Here is a 19,985-nt window from a genome sequence, read left to right as displayed (position 1 = left end):
TCGTGACCATTGAAGAACAGGGTGAAAGCAGGCTAAAAAAGTATGTAGAGAAACAGATGAACTACAGTCAGTAATTGTAGAACTACAAAGTGCTTCTATATGATAAGTGGAACTGATAAAATGGAAACTGAGTGTAAAAACATGGAGGTGCTTTTAATGTTATGGCTGATCAGTGTATATACACTATGTAATAGTTCACCACCCTCACCCAGCTTTAAAATGTCCACACATTTTCTTCTTTTTGATTTTTATTTGTTGTAAAAAGACAATAAAGGACTGTGAAGAATTTTCTGGTTCTCAGCATCATTTTTAAGAAATTGTACTTAGAGAAATCAAATAGATAATGTGTGTGCACAATCTTTATACAAATCTGATGAAATACAAGTTTGGATAATTATGCTACTATTCATACTCATGTATGGAAGAAAGCAGGCTCCACAGCATTATAAGCTCTAGATTTAATTCTAGCTCCTTTTAATTTTAACCAATAACATACAGCAGAACAAAAGTTTTTAAGATTCCTCCTCAAACCTATACTTTCGGATGATCAGTGATTGGCATTAATTGGTGCTTTTTACTGTGTCTGCCACACACTTATTTTAGATGTCATCTTCATGACAGCCAAGTACATTCACAGCTGGTGACATTTTAGCTGCCAAACAGAGCCGAACCGAAAGTTACCATGGTGACATATCATTTGATATTGGGGTTTCCCTAATGTGAAATTAAATGTAAAGTAATAAGTCAGATATAGCCGGATGAGTGCCAGTTTGAACTTAATTACAGAGATAAACTTCAGTTTCCACTGATAATGTAGACACAGGGTCATCAGGTTCAATCCTCACCTCTGATTACTGTATGTTTATATGTGTTTCCTCTGGTTAGTCAGAATTCTCTTAATTGTCTATAGTTATTAAGTGACAGAGTGTGGCTGAATGTTTGAGTCCCTTGCACCCATATCTTTTGTGTAGAAACAGGTCGGGGAAAAATAAGAACACACTTCCTACTTCCAACATTACAACCCCAAATCAGAAAAAGTTGGGACAGTATGGAAAATGCAAATAAAATAAAAATGCAGTGTTACTTACATTTACTTTGACTTTTAGCTGATTGCAGACAGTTTGAACTCGAGATGTTTCATGTTTTATCTGCTCAACTTCATTTCATTTGTTAATGTATGTACTTCCATTCCTGTATTCCAGGCCTGCAACACATTCCAAAAAAAGTTGGGATGAGGACAATTTAGGGCTAGTAATAAGGTGAAAAAACTAAATAAAGATGTGATTCCAAACAGGTGATGTCAACAGGTGATTGTAATCATGGTTTGGTACAAAAGCAGCATCCAGAAAAGGCTGAGTCTTTGATGAGCAAAGATGATCAGAGGATCTCCAGTTTGTCAACAAATGTGTGAGAAAATAATTGAAATGTTTAAAAAAATGAACCTCAAAGAAACATTGGAAGGGATTTGCACATTTCTCCCTCTACAGTACATAACATCATTAAACGATTCAAGGAATCGGGAGGAATTTCAGTGTGTAAAGGCCAAAAGTGCAAGCTTAAGCACTACAATACAGAGTTACATGCACAAATACCTCTTAAAACTTTACTGTGCAAAAAACACAGCCTTATGTTAACCATGTCCAGAAACAGCATCGACTTCTCTGGCCTCGGAAGCATCTAGGATGGACCATCACACAGTGGAAACGTGTATTGTGGTCAGATGAATCAGCATTCCAGGTCTTTTTTGGGATTACACTTCTGTGATGGCAGCATTAATGCAAAAAAAGTACATTGAGATCTTAAAGCAACATATGCTGCCTTCAAGACATCATCTTTTACAAGGACGTCCATGCATTTTTCAACAAGACAATGCAAAACCACATGCTGCACACATTACAAAGGCATGGCTGCGGAAGAAGAGGCTACGGGTACTGGACTGTCCCCAGTAGAGAATGTGTGGAGTATTTTAAAATACCCCGTACTGTTGCACATCTTAAGACGTGTTTGCAGGAAGAATGGGACAAAATAAAAGCTGAAACACTAAATCGCTTTACTGTCCCAACTTTTTTGGAATGTGTTGCAGGCCTGAAATGCAGGAATGGATGTTTATTAATAAATGAAATTAAGTTGACCAGACAAAACATGAAATATCTTCCATGCTATTCCAACTTTTTCTGATTTGGGGTTGCAACATTTTTTGGTTTGATGTGCTGAGACACTTAACTGTGAAAGCATGGCATCTGCCATGACATCAGAGAAGCAATTGTTGATGCTCATCAATCTAAAAAGGGTTTACAGGGCCGTCATCAAACTATTTGAAATTCAACACTGAGGCTTTACAGTGAGAAGGATTGTTTACAAATGGGGAGCATTGAAGACCGTCTCTCCAAGAGTGAGCAAATCCAAACAAATTACATCCAGGATCAGACAGTTTGATGCACAGAGATGCACAGTCCTGTGTAAGCACGTCTAATGTCTATGGTCTTGACACTATAATTAGAAAAGACTGGAAACATATGGCTTTTGTAGAGGAGTGTGAGGGGAAACGTTTTTTTTTTGCACAAATTAAGAGTTCTGGAACAATATTCTTAGTGCATGATTTGGTCATCATGCACAGTGCCACTTTTGGCAAAAACCAAACACAGAATACCATTACATACACCTTAAACCTACCATCAAGCTTGATGGTGGGGGACTAAATGTAGACTTGTTTTATAGTCACAGGACCTGGCAAACTTGCAGACATTGAGATAAACGGCAATGTATCCCTGACTATTCCTGAGACAAATGTGAGGCTATTTGTCCATCAGCTTAAGCTAGACAGAAATTGGTTCATGCAACAGGGCAATATCAAAATCCCAGACACACTAACAAAAGTCAGGATGTGTGAATAGCCAAGTCAAAGTCTAGACCTTAACCCAACTGAGGTGAGAAAGAATCAGTAATATAAATGACTATAAGTGCATGAGCGCCAGTAAAAGTTAGACTCATGTCCATTCAGTTTCTGACTCATAGCTCTAAAAAACACGAGCCAAGGATCTGCTGAGCGTGGGAATGTATTTTTTGCTTTCTCAGCATTACTCATGAACATTTTTCTGTTATTTATGTTGTCACCTTGTTGGTCTGCTCTTTTTAACAAGACAAAGAGAAACATGTTGCTGAGAACAGAGGGAATGATTTATGTTCAAACAGTCTCTGGATTAAATGATGATGTTTTTTTCTCATAAGAATGTCACAGTGAGATGGAGAGAACATTCATTTTCCCATTGCAGAAGGCCTTCGTAGCGCCAGCACAGTCATAGGGCATCTTATAAGGTTATGTTTTAACAACTATGAGTCATGTGTGATCTGCCATAAAACAAGTGTTTAATATGTAATTCAGTGGCACAGTATTTGCCTCATTGTTTTGCTAGAATATATTCTTTAGAACATATGTTCACTTATGAAAGCCATGGCACGACACCCAGTACGCATCAAGCAAATTTACCATAAGACCATTTTTGGTGGAAAACACTTCAGGTGTCGGGTGTGCCTGGTCAGCCGTAGTCACATAGTCTCCTATAGACATCTGTTTAAAATATGGGTTGTTTTTTTATTCATTTTTATTTCTGACATGTTAATAATAATAAAGCAACTAGAGATGCATGTTTGCCACTGTTACACCACCTTACTATTTCCTATTAATTACACTTTTTTTAACGAGGACACTAATTGTTGCAGTTTTGCAGGTGAAATAGCACTTGGGTAGCACTGTCGCCTCACAGCAAGAAGGTCTTGGGTTTGATCCCCAGGTGGGGCAGTCAAGGTCCTTTCCATGCGGAGTTTGCATGTTCTCCTGTGTCTGCGTGGGTTTCCTCCGGGAGCTTCGATTACCTCCCACAGTTCAAAAACATGCAGTCAGGTTAATTGGAGACACTGAATTGCCCTATAGGTGTATGTGTGTGTGTTTGTATTTGTGTCTGCCTTGCGATGGACTGGCACCCCGTCCAGTGTGTTACTGTGTGCCTTGCGCCCATTGAACAGTTAATGGGCGCCCAGCACCCCTCCGTGACCCTAATTGGATAAGCTGTTAAGACAATGAGTGAGTGAGTGAATTTCCCTATAGGTGAATGGATGTATGTATGTATGTGTGTGTGTATGTGTGTCTGCCCTGCGATGGACTGGCACCCCCCGCGATTCTGATTGGATAAGCGGTTATGAAAGTGAGTGAGTGAGTGTCTAACAGCCTGTAGCTACCATCGTCTGAATCTCCTCTTTATCATGCGTCTTACATTTGTAATGGGAGACAGATCTGAACTGCAGGCAGGCCAGTCAAGCACACACACTCTTTGTCTATAAGGCCAAACTGTAGTAGCACATACTACTTGACTGTCATTGTCATGCTAAAATAACCATGGACCTTCCAGGAGAAGATGTTGCATTAATGTCATCTAAATAAAAATGCCCTGGCATGAATGTTACATTCAAACATTTGCAAGTTATTGTTACTCTAGGTATTTATACACCCCTGTACCATGACAGGTGCTGGTTTCTGCACTCTTTGCTTACAAGAGTCTGGATGCTATTTTCCATCTTTTGCACATATCCACTTTTTATCCTAAAACACATTTTTGACTAATCTGATATGAGCTTGTGCCCAGAGATGCTGGTGGTAGTTCTGTATAGAATTATAAGGGCTGTGTTAAGTGTCAGTGATTTTCTGAAGTACTCTTGGGCCTAAGCTTAACAAATCACACATTGTTGTTTTTATTGCATTTTACAAAATATCCCAACTTTTATGGAAATGGGATTATGGGATACACTGATGAGCCAGCCCTCAAGCATGTGCAAGGCAGGACTCATTAATTTCAGAGAACATAAAGTGTATGGCATCTGGGACAGACCGTCAGAAGGTCACTGGCTAAATTTGCAGATCATTTTAATACCGTTGATGAGGGTGAATGTCACCACACACTGCACATCAAACCCTTAGCATATGAGGCTGCGTAGTCACAGGCTAAATGTGCCATCCACATCAAAAGCACCAACAGAGACATCAGAACTGAACACTGAAGCGATGAAAGAAGGGAGACTGGTCTGATGAATTGCAGTAGAGATGGCACCAGAATGCAATGTAGGATGATTCATCTTGCAATGTACAGGAGCTGAAGTCATCTTCAGATGTCTTGTGCAGTCCATGTCTCAGCAAACCAGAGCTGTTTTGGCTCACTGGTATATACACTGATCAGCCATAACACTAAAACCACCTCCTTGTGTTTTTGGTTGGTGGACTCTTCCCAGTCCAGCAGTGACAGTGAGGTGTTTAAAAACTCCATCAGCGCTGCTGTGTCTTATCCATTCATACCAGCACAACACACACTAACACACCACCACCATGTCAGTGTCACTGCAGTGCTGAGAATGATCCACCACCCAAATAATACCTGCTCTGTAGTGGTCCTGACCATTGAAGAACAGCATGAAATGGGGTTAACAAAGCATGCAGAGAAACAGATTGACTACAGTCAGTAATTGTAGAACTACAACGTGCTTCTATATGGTAAGTGGACCTGATACAATGGACAATGTGTGTAGAAACAAGGAGGTGGTTTTAATGTTATGGCTGATCAGTGTATATATAGCTAAGGGTTCACATTATTATTATTATTATAAGCCTAGTGGTTAAGGTACTAGACTAGTAATCAGAAGGTTGCCAGTTCAAGCCCCACCTCTGCCAGGTTGCCACTGTTGGGCCCTTGAGCAAGGCCCTTAACCCTGAATTGCTTAGATTATATACTGTCACAGTGCAAAGTCGCTTTGGATAAAAGCGTCTGCTAAATGCCGAAAATGTAAAATGTATTTCAGTCCACAACAGTTAGGATGCAATAAATATTATTTATTATTTATAATTAATGTATTTAAAACAGTTAGCAAACTCTGAAAATCCTCAGGTCCTGGCTGGTAAACAGTTCTGTCCTAGCTCAATAGCATTTGTTATTAAAACCAAATTTAAACCTTTTTTCCATCAGCAAACTAATAGGTTTTAGTTTTTAGTCAGTATATACTTTAATTAAAAGTGATTTAAAGACGTATGGACTTCTTCAAGTTTACTGAGTACATTGTAACCGTTTTTTCTTTGTGTGTGTTATACAGAGGTTTATTTGCCAGTCACTACACTGAAACATACTACATGGATGGAGGAAAACCAGTCACCACCTCACCCAGCAAAAAAGTAAGATCACCATTACATCATCGAGTGCTTTTGCCTCCTTTCTCTGAAATCCAACCCAAATGCATTTGAAAAATACTTTCCCGACATCTGCAGTAGCTTTGTCTTGACTGTGAGATGAAAGACAGTCAGAAAGTTAATTACCTGCCATAAAACGTTTATTACTCCCTCAGTTAATATAAACACTTACACCTCTCTTAATCCATCTCTTTTATTCTGTGCAGTTTCTTAAATTATCTTTCAGTTTTACAATAGCCAGATTTAAAGCAGGGTCTGAAATGAAAGTGGCTGTTTTGGCAGTTAAGACAAACTATTGATTCCTTTTTTTTGTCAAGTAATCAATCTGATCTCTGGTGCACATGGCTGCTTTTGTTCTACACTATATTGCCAAAAGTATTCACTCACCCATCCAAATCATTGAATCCAATCACTTCCATGGTCACAGGTGTATAAAACCGAGCACCTAGGCATGCAGACTGCTTTTACAAGCATTTGTGAAAGAATGGGTTGCTCTCAGGAGCTCAGTGAATTCCAGAGTGGCACAGTGATAGGATGCCACCTGTGCAACAAGTCCAGTCGTGAAATTTCCTTGCTACTAAATATTCCACAGTCAACTGTCAGTGGTATTATAACAAAGTGGAAGCGATTGGGAACTACAGCAACTCAGCCACGAAGTGGTAGCCACGTAAAATTACAGAGCGGGGTCAGCGGATGAAGCTGTTATAGCTGCAAAGGGTGGGCCGACATCGTATTAAACCGTATGGATTAAGAATGGGATGTCACTCAAGTTCATATGCGTGTGAAGGCAGACGAGCGAATACTTTTGGCAATATAGTGTATGTGTAGCTGATTCTGCTGCACCAATTCAAGCCTTTACTTGTTGTCCTGACCTTTTTTAGACAGAGATATGGTATGTGTTCTCCGGGGTTCAGGGTCAGTGAAACCTCGGTTGTGCTGTTTCACAAGGCAGTGGGGGTGATTTAAGGAGCTGCTTGTGCTTGTTTGGCAGTTTTGTTTCCTGATCCTCAGAGATGGTGTGTGCTAACTGCATTTTTATGTGAGGTGTTCTGGCTTTTATTTTAATGGAAAACAATGATTGCAAATCATGCTGTCCAAACTCTTGACAGCTTTTATTCCACATAATACACAGCAGGCAGATGTTCTTGATGACAGTTTATTGGATATAATGTTTTGTGATTGCAGGATAAAGAAAAACATATACATTTGCCTTCACTCACACAAGAACATAATATTGTTTGCTATATACACCGATCAGCCATAACATTAAAGCCACCTCCTTGTTTCTATACTTATTGTCCATTTTATCAGCTCCACTTACCATACAGAAGCACTTTGTAGTTCTACAATTACTGACTGTAATCCATCTGTTTCTGTACATACCTTTTTAGCCTGCTTTCACCCTGTCCTTCAATGGTCAGGATCCCCACAGGACCACCACAGAGCAGGTATTATTTGGGTGATGGATCATTATCAGCACTGCAGTGACACTGACATGGTGGTGGTGTGTTAGTGTGTGTTGTGCTGGTATGATTGGATAAGACACAGAAATGCTGATGGAGTTTTTAAACACCTCACTGTCACTGCTGGACTTAGAATAGTCCACCAACCAAATATATCCAGCCAACAGCGCCCTGTGGGTAGCGTCCTGTGACCACTGACGAAAGTGTAGAAGATGACCAACTCAAACAGCAGCAATAGATGAGCGATCTTCTCTGACTTTACATCTACACGGTGAACCAACTAGGTAGGAGTGTCTAATAGAGTGGACAGTGAGTGGACACGGTATTTAAAAACTCCAGCAGCGCTGCTGTGTCTGATTCACTCATACAAGCACAACACACCACCACCATGCAGTGCTGAGAATGATCCACCACCTAAACAATACCTGCTCTGTGGTGGTCCTGTGGGGGTACAAAGTGCTTCTATATGGTAAGTGGAGCTGATAAAATGGACAGTGAGTGTAGAAAGATGGAGGTGGTTTTAATGTTATGGCTGATCAGTGTAAAATGCCCAGGTTTTTAAAAAAGTCACACATATTGTCCTCATGTGCCTATTCAATATTTCAAAGTAGTTAACATACTAAGCAGAGGGCACCAACAGTTCTAATTATGTATGTTGTTTTTACTTTGCTTTGCCTCCAGGATTGAATTTTATTTTCCTTCACAATTTTAACCTGAATATGCAACTCTAATCGAGTCTAATGAGCAGGAATTCTTGATGAAATGGTAGATTATAGCTTAACATCCTTATTTTTCTTATTATTTGTTATTACTGGTCATTAAATTGAAAGATGATTGAAAAAAATAATTTTCTTTGCAAAGCATGGCACACCAGTCACCATGGCAAGGCAATCAAGCATTTATTTTCCTTGAATAATGTTTTACACGTTTGAACAAGTCGTTTGATTGGTGCCTCTTGACAATACCAGTTTTAGATCTTTACACAGAAGTTTAAAAGTATTAAAATCATGCCTCATATCAAACCACACTTGAATTGTGCACTGTTTTCTCCTCATCTATTCTTGGATGATTTGAGATATGTTCAAGGTATTATGTTGCTTACAGACTCATAACTTGTGACTGATAAATACTGAAGACTAACAACACAATCTGAAGTAAATAAAAAATCCACTTTGTATCCCATTCTCCTGTACAGATTTAAGGGTCCCAGTACTAAAGGCAGCAAAGCAACCTCAAAACTTCATTAAACCTCATCTATGTTAAAGGTGGCATAGTTTTCTTTTTTAATTAAACTTTGTTTTGCTTTCATTAATTTAAGATCTAGCTTTTTTTTTTTTGTCTGTTTAAAAATTACTCTCCCAGAAGCACTTTGGATTTTTTTACATGCAATTTGGCAAACATAAGCCTTTCTGGTACAATATCCTTTAAACAGACAAACCAAATTTAGAGTATTGTGATAAATCACACCAGGTCCCCGTTTTGACAAAAAAAGAACACCATGCTCACACTTAATGAGACACAGAGACTGTTGATTAAAGAAAGCAGCACATCTGTGAGCTATATGGAGGCTGGGCCTGTTTCAATATCAGAAAAAAAAAAAAAATGTACAGCCCTGTGTTAGAAGGCTGTGTCTCAGTGTCAGGTCATGGGTCCAGAGGGATTATGCCCTAAAACATATCTTGAAATTAACCAAGACTAATGTATATGTAGAAAACAGTGGACAGTTCTAAAGTGGTCAGCTAAGAGTCTAAAGATCAAAGTTCTTTTAAAAATCTAATGAAAAGTCTGAATGGTTATTGACCCCGAAACATACTTTTGCAATGACATTATTTTATTATTATTATTTTTTTTTCATTTTTCCCAATTTTCCTCCAAATCTAGTCGTATCCAATTACCCGATTGCGTTATGCTTCCTCTCTACTGATGCTGATCTCCACCCTGGTTGAGGAGAGCCAAGACTAACACACGCCCCCTCCGACACGTGTGCAGTAGCCGACTGCATCTTTTTACATTTACATTTTTAGAATTTAGCAGACGCCTTTTATCCAACAGTATCTAACAGTATACAGTCTGAGCAATTGAGGGTTAAGGGCTTTGCTCAAGGGCCCAACAGCAGCATCTGGCAGTGGTGGGGCTTGAACCAGTGACCTTCTGATTACTAGTCCAGTACCTTAACCACTAGGCTACGGCTTTACCTGCACGAGACGATTTCATATGCGGATCAGCTTTGTGCACAGAGAGCCACACCCTGATCAATGCATTATCCCTCGTCTCTGTGCAGCAGAGATCGTAATTGCAGTTATGAGGTCCCGTCTGGCACCCGCCCTGAATGAACAACAGCCAATCGTTGTTCGTGTAGGCGCCCAGTGTGCCGGATGGCAGAGCTGAGTTTTGAACCGACAAGTTTGAAATGTCAGGTCTGGTGTGGTAGTGTGTTTTACTGCTGCGCCACGTAAGCACCATAATTTTATTACATTTAATAGAAGCTTTTAGTCATAAATTAAGCAAAAGTAAATGTAAAATTAAGAATATTGTTTATCAAATACATTGGAAAAATTAAATTATATTATTTAGGTGTAAATCTCAGACTTGTATGATTCCCCATCACCAGTTGGTGTACCCTGCAGTTATGCACACCCTAGTTTGGAAAAAAAAGGGAACTTAAAGCAGTGAGTATCTGTTATAATGAAGTACTACTTGATGATGCACATGTGTAATGTTAATTAGCTACTGCACTGTTCTGTGGGGCAGCACTGTCGCCTCACAGTAAGAAGGTCATGGGTTTGATTCCCAGGTGGGGCAGTCCGGGTTCTTTCTGTGTAAAGTTTGCATGTTCTCCCTGTGTCTGTGTGGGTTTCCTCCGGGAGTTCCGGCTTCCTCCTACAGTCCAAAAACATGCAAGTGAGGTAAATTGGAAATACAAAACTGTCCATGACTGTGTTTGACATTAAACTTGTGAACTGATGAATCTTGTGTAACGAGTAACTACTGTTTCTGTCATGAATGTAACCAAAGTGTGTAAAACATGACATTAAAATCCTAATAAGTAAATAAATTAATAACACTGTTCTGTGTCGTTTGCCAATGCAAAGCTAATCAGTATGTTGGTGTCATATTCACAAAACTAATGTTTTATCATTAATTTATGTTTATTCTTTTTAGACTGGTGAGAGACTGGTTTACTGGCAATGGCACATTTTTTAAATTTAGACACAGCAGGAATAATCTAGATCTAAATACTATGTCTAGAATCAAGCATTCTTTTCTTAGCTCTGTGCTCAAGCTTACTAATCCATGGCCAGTTTATCAATCTGGTGTGGCCAAATATTGTGTTATTACCAGGCAACGTGAATGCTTATCTCATGCATTAAACAGGGATGAGCTGTTTTGGAGGATTCCAGCAATTCTCTGGAGGGGAGATTTTATCCATTATTTGGTATTCATGCACACATTTGCTAACTGGCATTTGCACATTTGCTATTCTGGTCTGTTTCCAAAAGCACCCATTCATCTCAGCCATATTCTCACTCTATCACTCGTCTGAGCTTGGAAACTCTCAATGTGAGTCTCACAGAGAATTAATACATAATCCAGCAGGAGTTGTTCTGTGTGAACAGGGATATGCAACCAAAATGTATAAACAATTATTCCATGTTTTTAACTGAACAGCAGACTTTAAGTAATTTTTGAAGAAATTAAGGACTGTACAAGAGTAAGCTATTGCTTTAGCTCTGTTACAGGTGTTTTTTGTCACTACATACATTAATAAAGAACAGGCTTAACACACTAAAGTTAGCAATTACTAGATGCAGCATATTTTCATGAGGCTTTATAAATTATTTAAAGTAATGAGAACTTTGTTAGAAATGTTCCGACAATTTAAAAACAATACTTTAACTGTGTCCAATTGCCTGATTGCATCACGCTTCCTCTCCACTAATCCTGAACCCCACTCTGATTTGAGGAGAACAAAGCCAACCCACGCCACCTCCGACACGTGGGCAGCAGACATATACATTTTGTCACCCACACCAGGCAACTGCATATATGCGAATCAGCCTTGTGTATGGAGAGACACACTCTGATCTGCACTCTTTCCCCACCTCTGTGCAGGCACCATCAATCAGCTAGCAGAGGTCATTGCATCAGTTACGAGAAGGCCCTATCCGGCTTAATACCCCACCTTTATATGAACAACAGGCCAATCGTTGTTCATCTGGCTGCTCAATACGATGTATTCAAAATTCCAGCTCTGGTGTGCTAGCGTGTGTTTTTACTGCTGCGCCACCTGTGCGACCATATTTAAATACTGTTTACCTTATCTTTTGTGTTTTGTTATTTTTGCTTTTTTTCCTTTGGCTGCTCCCATATTTAGGGGTTTTCACAGTCGATCTGGTCCAACACAATTATTTACAGTTGACATGACTGATGCCCTTCCTGATGCAACCCTCTTTTTTTTAATCAAGGCTTGGGACCAGCACCAGCAAGAGTGCACTAACAAGTAAACCTCCCAATAGGCTGGTTTGCCTTTCCATTCCACCATTAGTCAATTATGTCCATTCAGATGACTGAGTAGGCTGATAACACCACTGAGATTTGAACCCTGGATCCCAGCGGTAGTGAGACATATTTTAGACTGCACCTGCAGATCATTGACTTATTGCAGTACAAGGGATCTTCAAAAAGTTTCCACACTTTTATATTCTGGTTGCCAGCGGTGAGGGCGGGAGGAGTAGTAATTGCTCATGTCTGAGAGACTGAGAGAGAGCTTATAGTCCGGATTTAATGCCGAATCTGATTTCCACATTTTTGGATGCTCAAAGAAGCTTTAGGGGGAAGAATATTTCCATGTGATGATGATGTGAAAGCAGCGGTGCATCAGTGGCTATGCTCTCAACCAAAAACATTTTTGCGATGGCATTAAAATGGTACGACGCTGGGAAAAATGCATCACAAAGGAAGGTGACAATGTAGAAAATTTATATAATTTGTTTTTGATAATAAATAGAGTTTTAAAAAGTGCACAAACCTGAAGAACCCTCATATTTTTATTTGGGTGGGTCTGGAAAGAGTTTTGCATGTTTTTGCAGTAGGATTTTTATGGGTACTTTGGTTCTTTCTACCTCCCAAAATAATGCAGAAGGTACACTGTCTTTTCTAATTGGCCCCAGGTGTAAGTAAGTAAATGTTTGAGAGTGTCTGTATTGGACTGGCATACTGCCCAGGGTGTATTTTTGTCCAGTGTAGTGGCATTAGACCCTGATCGATATAAAGCGGTTAGTCAAAAATCATTGAATGGATATTGATTATATTTCTTAATAAATCTGCTTCATAGAACTAGCCATTGCTTGATCCAATGTGTTTATCATTTGTTTTATTTGTTTCTTTGGTTATGCACTCACAAGCTAAATAAAATGACCAGATAAATAGACCTGCATTTGTTAATTAGGATGCTTGAAGTTTTGCTTTGCTTTGTGGTTTGACTGTTAGTGGTTTGATTCATGCTAGTAATTTTAAACTGCATACATGCTCAGTCACAGCCTTTTATAAATAGCTTTAGGATGCCTAATTAGCAGCACCTGGAGTGGAGTGTAGCTCTTCATTCAGCATGATGGCCTCCGATGATAGCCCAGGGTTGATGACATCAGCAGCAGGACTAAATTAGGATTTGTTCTGCTGTATGTTTCACATTCAATACAACATGTCTTTCTTACCTCTGGGCAAACAGGAAACAGTGCTGTGGACATCACGACTCAGAGCTGTCCTCCGTGTCGGTTCATGCAGACCAGAGCAACAATCTGATAAATTACAGGTTAACCAGGGAGGCATGCTGGGGCGTGAGAGTGGGACTGAACCCCAGCACAGAAATAATAATCTGAAACCGTGCCTGGATAAGGGCTAAAATGACTAGATTGCACTTTTTTGCTCTGACAAAAAGTGGGAGACAGTGGGAGGGCACGCTGTCAGCGTCTGCATTGTGTTTTGCTGTGTAGCTGGGTAAATGCGCCAGGGATCAGCGCCAAACGAGAAACTTAATGTGCTTTTTAAAAGCACACAAGTCCTCCCTTCTGAATGAAATGAAGCAGATTTCTGAATGAATGCCCCACTGTAGATATCTTTTTCTCTGTATGTCTCTTTTGTTTGTATTTGTAATCTATTTTTATTAGATACACCTATCTAATGTATATATTAATTAAATTTTTGACCTACACTTACTATACAGATAATGGATGTGGATATATGATTACTTAGTGGAGCAATCTGTTGGTAGTATTTTGGTAGTGGACCATTATCATAACTTCAATGACACTAACATAGTAATAACATGGTAGTGATACTTGTTCTAGAATAAATGTATCAGGTGCGGCAGTGTTGTTTACAGATACTGTTTAAACTTACTGGCCCCTTTATTGAAAACACATACCATGTTAGCATACACCGATCAGCCATAACATTAAAACCATCTCCTGGTTTGTAAACACACTGTCCATTTTATCAGCTCCACTTACCATATAGGAGCACTTTGTAGTTCTACAATTACTGACTGTAGTTCATCTATTTCTCTACATACCTTTTTAGCCTGCTTTCACCCTGTTCTTTAGTGGTCAGGACCCCCACAGGACCACCACAGAGCAGGTATTATTTAAGTGGTGTATGATTCTCAGCACTGCAGTGACACTGACATGGTGGTGGTGTGTTAGTGTGTTTTTAAATACCGTGTCCACTCACTGTCCACTCTATTAGACACTCCTACCTAGTTGGTCCACCTTGTAGATGTAAAGTCAGAGATGATCACTCATCTACTGCTGCTGTTTGAGTTGGTCATCTTCTAGACCTTCATCAGTGGTCACAGAACGCTGTTAGCTGGATATATTTGGTTGGTGGACTATTCTAAGTCCAGCGGTGACCGTGAGGTGTTTAAAAACTCAATCAGCATTGCTGTGTCTTATCCACTCATACCAGCACAACACACAGTAACACGAAACCACCATGTCAGTGTCACTGCAGTGCTGAGAATGATCCATCACCCAAATAATACCCACTCTATAGTGGTCCTGGGGGGGTCCTGACCATTGAAGAACAGGGTGAAAGCAAGCTATAAAAGTATGTAGCGAAATAGACGGACTACAGTCAGTAATTGTAGAACTACAAAGTGTGTAGAAACAAGGAGGTGGTCATAATGCTATGGCTGACCGGTGTATATTGTAGGGGGTGCAATATCCACAACATTAATGCATATGGTTTGTGTAGTTTATAAAATAATGATGTTTGGTGTCAGGGATATGACTCAGTTTACCCAATCATCTATTGGCAGCCAATTTAAAAGCTCATTAGACAGTAAGTCAAATCCACCAAGCATGCTTTATTGTTTATTGTTAATAGGTTGTACACCAGTATGGATTTAGCATAATACCAAATAGTCAGTCGTGGTCAGATTCCAATGTGTGTGAAGAGCATCTGAATATCAATTTATTGTCTGTTTTACCACGGTTTTATCCTGGTTAGGGTCACGGTGGGTTCGATTCACTCGGCGAAAGGCAGGAAACACCCCAGACAGGTCACCAATCCATCACAGGGCAGACAAACACACACACACATACAAAGTAGTGGCTCAAATTGGCATGACTGCATGTTCTTTGACTTGTGGGAGGAACCGGAGCACCTGTTGGAAACCCATGCAGACAAAAAGAGAATATACAAACTCCACACAGAAAGGACTCTGGTCATCTGGTCGGGGAATGGAACCCAGGCTCTGAGGCGACAGCACTACCCACTGCACAACCATGCTGCCTGAGCACTTTATTGGCAGTATTAAAAAGAAAGACTGTGTTGTAATATGAGTCTAAAAGAAAGGGCTCTTATAATTTAATGTGCATAAGTTGTTTTACCACCTCATTTTATATGCAGTGTCTGAAAACAAGCCAAACAAGGCAGAAAACTTCTTAGCTATACCACCATCACTGGTCAGTGGATAACAAACATTGGTTCAAGTCTAACTGGAGCTAACAGCCCAGTTATGCACGCTAAACAGTTACCATGACTGAGGCAAAGGGCAGTTTACCTAATTGGCAGTCATCTTCATGCCTCTCCAACAACAATGCCTACTGTCTGTTCAAGGTGCTCTCAAGAGCCCTAAAGAAATCCATGAAGCATAGCATGTTTCCCTGTACGTGTTAAAGCTCTTTGTAGGAATTTGCCATGGCTGCTTCCATCAATGGTATTGGAGGTTGCATAGGAAATGGGGAATTGGGCACGTCTAAACTGGTGTTTTTTGTTGAATAGACTTCTATATCAATATTTGATAGTCTGTTAATGTAACTGTAAATACAAATCTGTCACAGAGATCAGCAGTTGCTCCGGGTGACAGAATCAGGCTTGCCTGCCATGCCATTATGGCATTATGGGGCATGGAGGTGCAGATGATTGACAGAGGCAGTTCCTTTAATTAGGCATCTGTACATAATCATTGGTAATTTGCTGCAGCTGGTATTGTTGGTCACCTCACTGCTGGCTAATTGTATTGTAATTGGGCCCCACAGATGGATCCACACTAATCTTGGGTTGTGTCAGTTAGTTTTAGTGGCTGCTCCGCTCCTTTCATAGATGTTCCCAGTTTTGACTTCCTCTCTTTTTATTTTTGTATTTATTTTTATTTATTTATTATTATTTTTTTATAAGTTGGTTGTAGAGTAGTTGACTGATTAGTGACTTACTTTCTGTGTGGTCATGCATTTTGCTGGAGGCTTATCACTAATGCCCCTGTGGGGCAAGGGCATAGCCATTTGCTGGCGACAGTGTACAATTATTTTATAATACAGTTATTTTGCCCATTGGTTTTTTAGTCATCATCTGTTTTGCTTTTGTTTGTGGCTATTTAGCCACATTATTGTTCCTCCTTGAATAATTATCTTTCAATTTCACATCTTTCACATCTCATAACCTTGCAGATTCTAAGACCAGCCTTGTTACAATAAATCCAAATGTTTGTGTTTTTCAGATGAATTGCTACTACCATGGTGTGGTGAAGGGTTATAAGCACTCTGACGTCATCCTCAGCACCTGTACAGGACTCAGGTGAGTTACCATAGCAACCCTGCTCACTGATGTTTATAGCACACAGGTCTGAGGCTGTGTTCCATCAGAAAATGCTGGTATTGCAGACAAGGTGTGTTTATGCACCAATCAATAGAAATTGTAGTCATGTATGAAACCACATTTCCTACTTAACATTTAGAACATTAAAGACACTGATGGTGGAAATACATTGGTTTACATTTCTTAGAATATGATCTGGATGGACAGATGTGCTTGTAAGCCACCAGCTTTTCATTACTTCTGTTACTCTCCAAAAAGAGAACATCCATTAAACCTGCCAAAATCCTTGTTTATTATAGAGACCACCTAAATTCTTTCATTATAATATTGATACTTGATATAAGATTTAGGATCTTTGAGAAAACACAATACGTTGAACCTGTTGATCACTTTCCAATGTTCCAATGTTTAGTTCTGATTCCTGCCTGCCCATTCCTGACAGGGTTAACATGATGGGCAGTTTGACTGGTCCATGACAATGCATTCCCATACACAAAAAGGCTTGATGCATGTTCTCCTAATAACCAGTACTAAAATGATCAGCAATTTGAGCCACTGTAGCTCTGCCGTTGGTCCATACATGTATACATAGTCTTTACGTCCTCTGCCATCAATTAGTCTTGGTCACCTGTATTTGCATTTTAAAATATTAATGTTTACTATATCCCTGACTATTATTTAAAAATAAGCATTGTCATGTATGTTTGGGGTGTGGTCTTAATGTTTTGGCTCATCAGTGTATATTTGTAATGCTTAATGGGCCTGTTTCTTAGAAGAGCACAGCCTAGACAACTATCAGTCATATATCCTTTTACTTACAGTGTTGTATAAAAAGAATTGCCCCCTTTCAGTTGCCTCTGTTATGGCATATTTGTCTTAATTAATAAATAATATTCTCTTTTTTTATTTATAACATTCAACAAAGGCCATTTAACAAAAATCCAAGCCATCAGTTTAAAAAAAAAAACTAGGTTGGTGAAATGTAGTACCCACTAAAGTATTAAAACATTTGGAGTGAAGCAGTTTATGTCTGAATTTAGGTCTGAAGAATAGGATTACATAGTGGAATTTAGAGATGTTCTGCAAAGAAGAATGGAATAAAATCTGCCACTCTGCCACAGTGATTTGAAGACTAATATCAAATTAATGAAAGTGTTTAACTGCAGTCATTGCTGCCACAGGTGGTACAACCAGTTTAAGGGCAACACCTTTTTCACTAGGCTTATGTGGGTACATTGTGAATGTTTTTATGCAACAGCAGTTTGTTAGTGCAGTTTTTAAAATTTATACTAAATATATAGCCGCAAGCAGCAGTTTTGGGGTCCAAGCACAAATTACACAATATGTGAGGAGGATAGGACAAAGAAGCACTATGCCAAATTTCATGTCAGTTGGGCATTTTTCATTTATCTTGCAACCACCCAGCTCAACCATGTTTGTGTAATAGCCCAAGAACCTCCTATGCTATGTGCCTCTGAAGTTTGGTGACAATCAGCCGCTCAGGTGGCGCAGCGGTAAAGTTCGCTAGCGCACCAGACTTGGGGTTTCGAATACATCGTATCGAATCTCAGCTCTGCCTTTCCGACTGGGCTGAGCGGCAGCATGAACAACGATTGGCTGTTGTTCAGGGTTAGAGGGTAAGGAAGTCGGATCATAGGTCCTCATAACTGGTGCAACTGCGGCCCCTGCTGGCTGACTGATGGCACCTGCACAGGGCTGAGGAATAATGCGGATGGGGGTCATACACAGTGCTCGTCAAGTGTGAAAAATGCAGTCTGTACTGACTGTATGTGCCGGAGGGGGCATATGTCAGTTGAGAGGCGTCCTCAGTCAGCGGTGAAGGGTCGAATCAGTATAGAGAACGCAATCAGGGTAATTGGACATGACTAGATTAGGGGAGAAAAATTGGGGGAAAAAAAAGTTTGGTGACAATCGTTGCTATGCTTATTGAGTTAGAGCAGTGTTTGTGCTTTATGATTGGCTTGCTCCACCCTTATTTTTGATTGGCATCTGGCAACAACATTGTATAGATTTTTTTTAAAGTTCTTAGGGTTATTGCTTAGGGTGATTTAGATACCACATTTGGAATGGGGTGAAAATCCACCGACTAGTTTGTGCTTAAAAATTTTGTGTGATTTTGCGTATTATGCAAAATAGCTGAAATCTAAGTGGGCAGAGCAAATGGTTCTTGAGGCTTTTCTTGTAGGGCATGAGACATGTGATCAGGGGAAAAATGTAGTTTGTTTACATCCTATGGGAAGGAGGTATGAAAATTGAAGTTTGACGCTATGCTATAGCGCTACCATCAGTCCAATTGGACTGAGCCCAAGTGAGGGACCTCTACTTGTTGACCAAGTCTCAGGTCTCTACAACACATTGGTTTATTAGAGAAAAAGAAGAGGACAAAGAAGAAAAAGTAAAAAAAAAAAAAAAAAAAGACAGTAGCGTTCCAGCAACTTATGCACTTGTAAAGGTGGTTTTAGTAATCTGATCTTATGCTGTTGTGCTAGTGTGGTGGATTGCTTGAGTAAATGTGGAAACTAAAATGCATGTAGCCCTGGAGCAGCTGTCTGTACAGCCCAATTAATTATATAGAATTTACCCAGGGATCCTATTATCAGGATATATACTGCTCTAGCTCTGTATAATGACTTTAATAAGTTGGAAAGAAAACAGGCTTTCACAGATATACTGTTGCAAGAAATCCCAGAATAAGTGCTCTCATAATTCTACTTGATAGCATCAGAAACATTATCCAGCAAATGGGATCCAACCTGTCTTTCCTACAACCTGTCTTGAGTCTTACAATCTATCTACAAAAACCACACTCTAAGTTCCCTTGGAATTAGTTGCTTGTCTTGGTGTTTGAGCCAAAACACATTATTCCAGATTTGGCTTGGCAGTGTTGGTGTAAATGTAGCTTGTATTGTAGAGTGCACTGTGGGATTTGTGAGAAAGCACACACAGAATTTGTCTATTTCTTTGTAGAAAAGCGTGTCATTTTAAATCAATGTGCAACTTTAAAGTGTGCAAAATGCTTGTTGAAGCATATCCCGCAAGCACTAAACATCAGGATTGGAACTGCATGCAGGGTTATCCACTAAATTGATGCCATGCTTACCCACAGAGACTTGGATGTTGAAATAACACAATTTACTCGAACTGTTTCAGGCTGTGGGAAGATGAAAACAATTATTATC

At 39.6% G+C, this 19,985-nt stretch overlaps 1 protein-coding gene across 1 annotated transcript in view; it reads left to right on the top strand.

The window, feature by feature from the left end:
* LOC134321802 (disintegrin and metalloproteinase domain-containing protein 12) overlaps nt 1-19,985 on the top strand; it is a 186,850-nt gene that overhangs the window by 97,209 nt on the left and 69,656 nt on the right. The window contains exons 4-5 of the mRNA XM_063003625.1: nt 6,133-6,211; nt 16,688-16,764. Coding sequence (XP_062859695.1) covers nt 6,133-6,211; nt 16,688-16,764 — 156 coding nt within the window. The remainder of the gene's footprint in view (nt 1-6,132; nt 6,212-16,687; nt 16,765-19,985) is intronic.

This window comes from Trichomycterus rosablanca, chromosome 10, assembly GCF_030014385.1.
Source record: "Trichomycterus rosablanca isolate fTriRos1 chromosome 10, fTriRos1.hap1, whole genome shotgun sequence".
In the NCBI taxonomy this organism is placed as follows: domain Eukaryota; kingdom Metazoa; phylum Chordata; class Actinopteri; order Siluriformes; family Trichomycteridae; genus Trichomycterus; species Trichomycterus rosablanca.
This window is presented reverse-complemented; position numbering and strand designations above follow the sequence as displayed.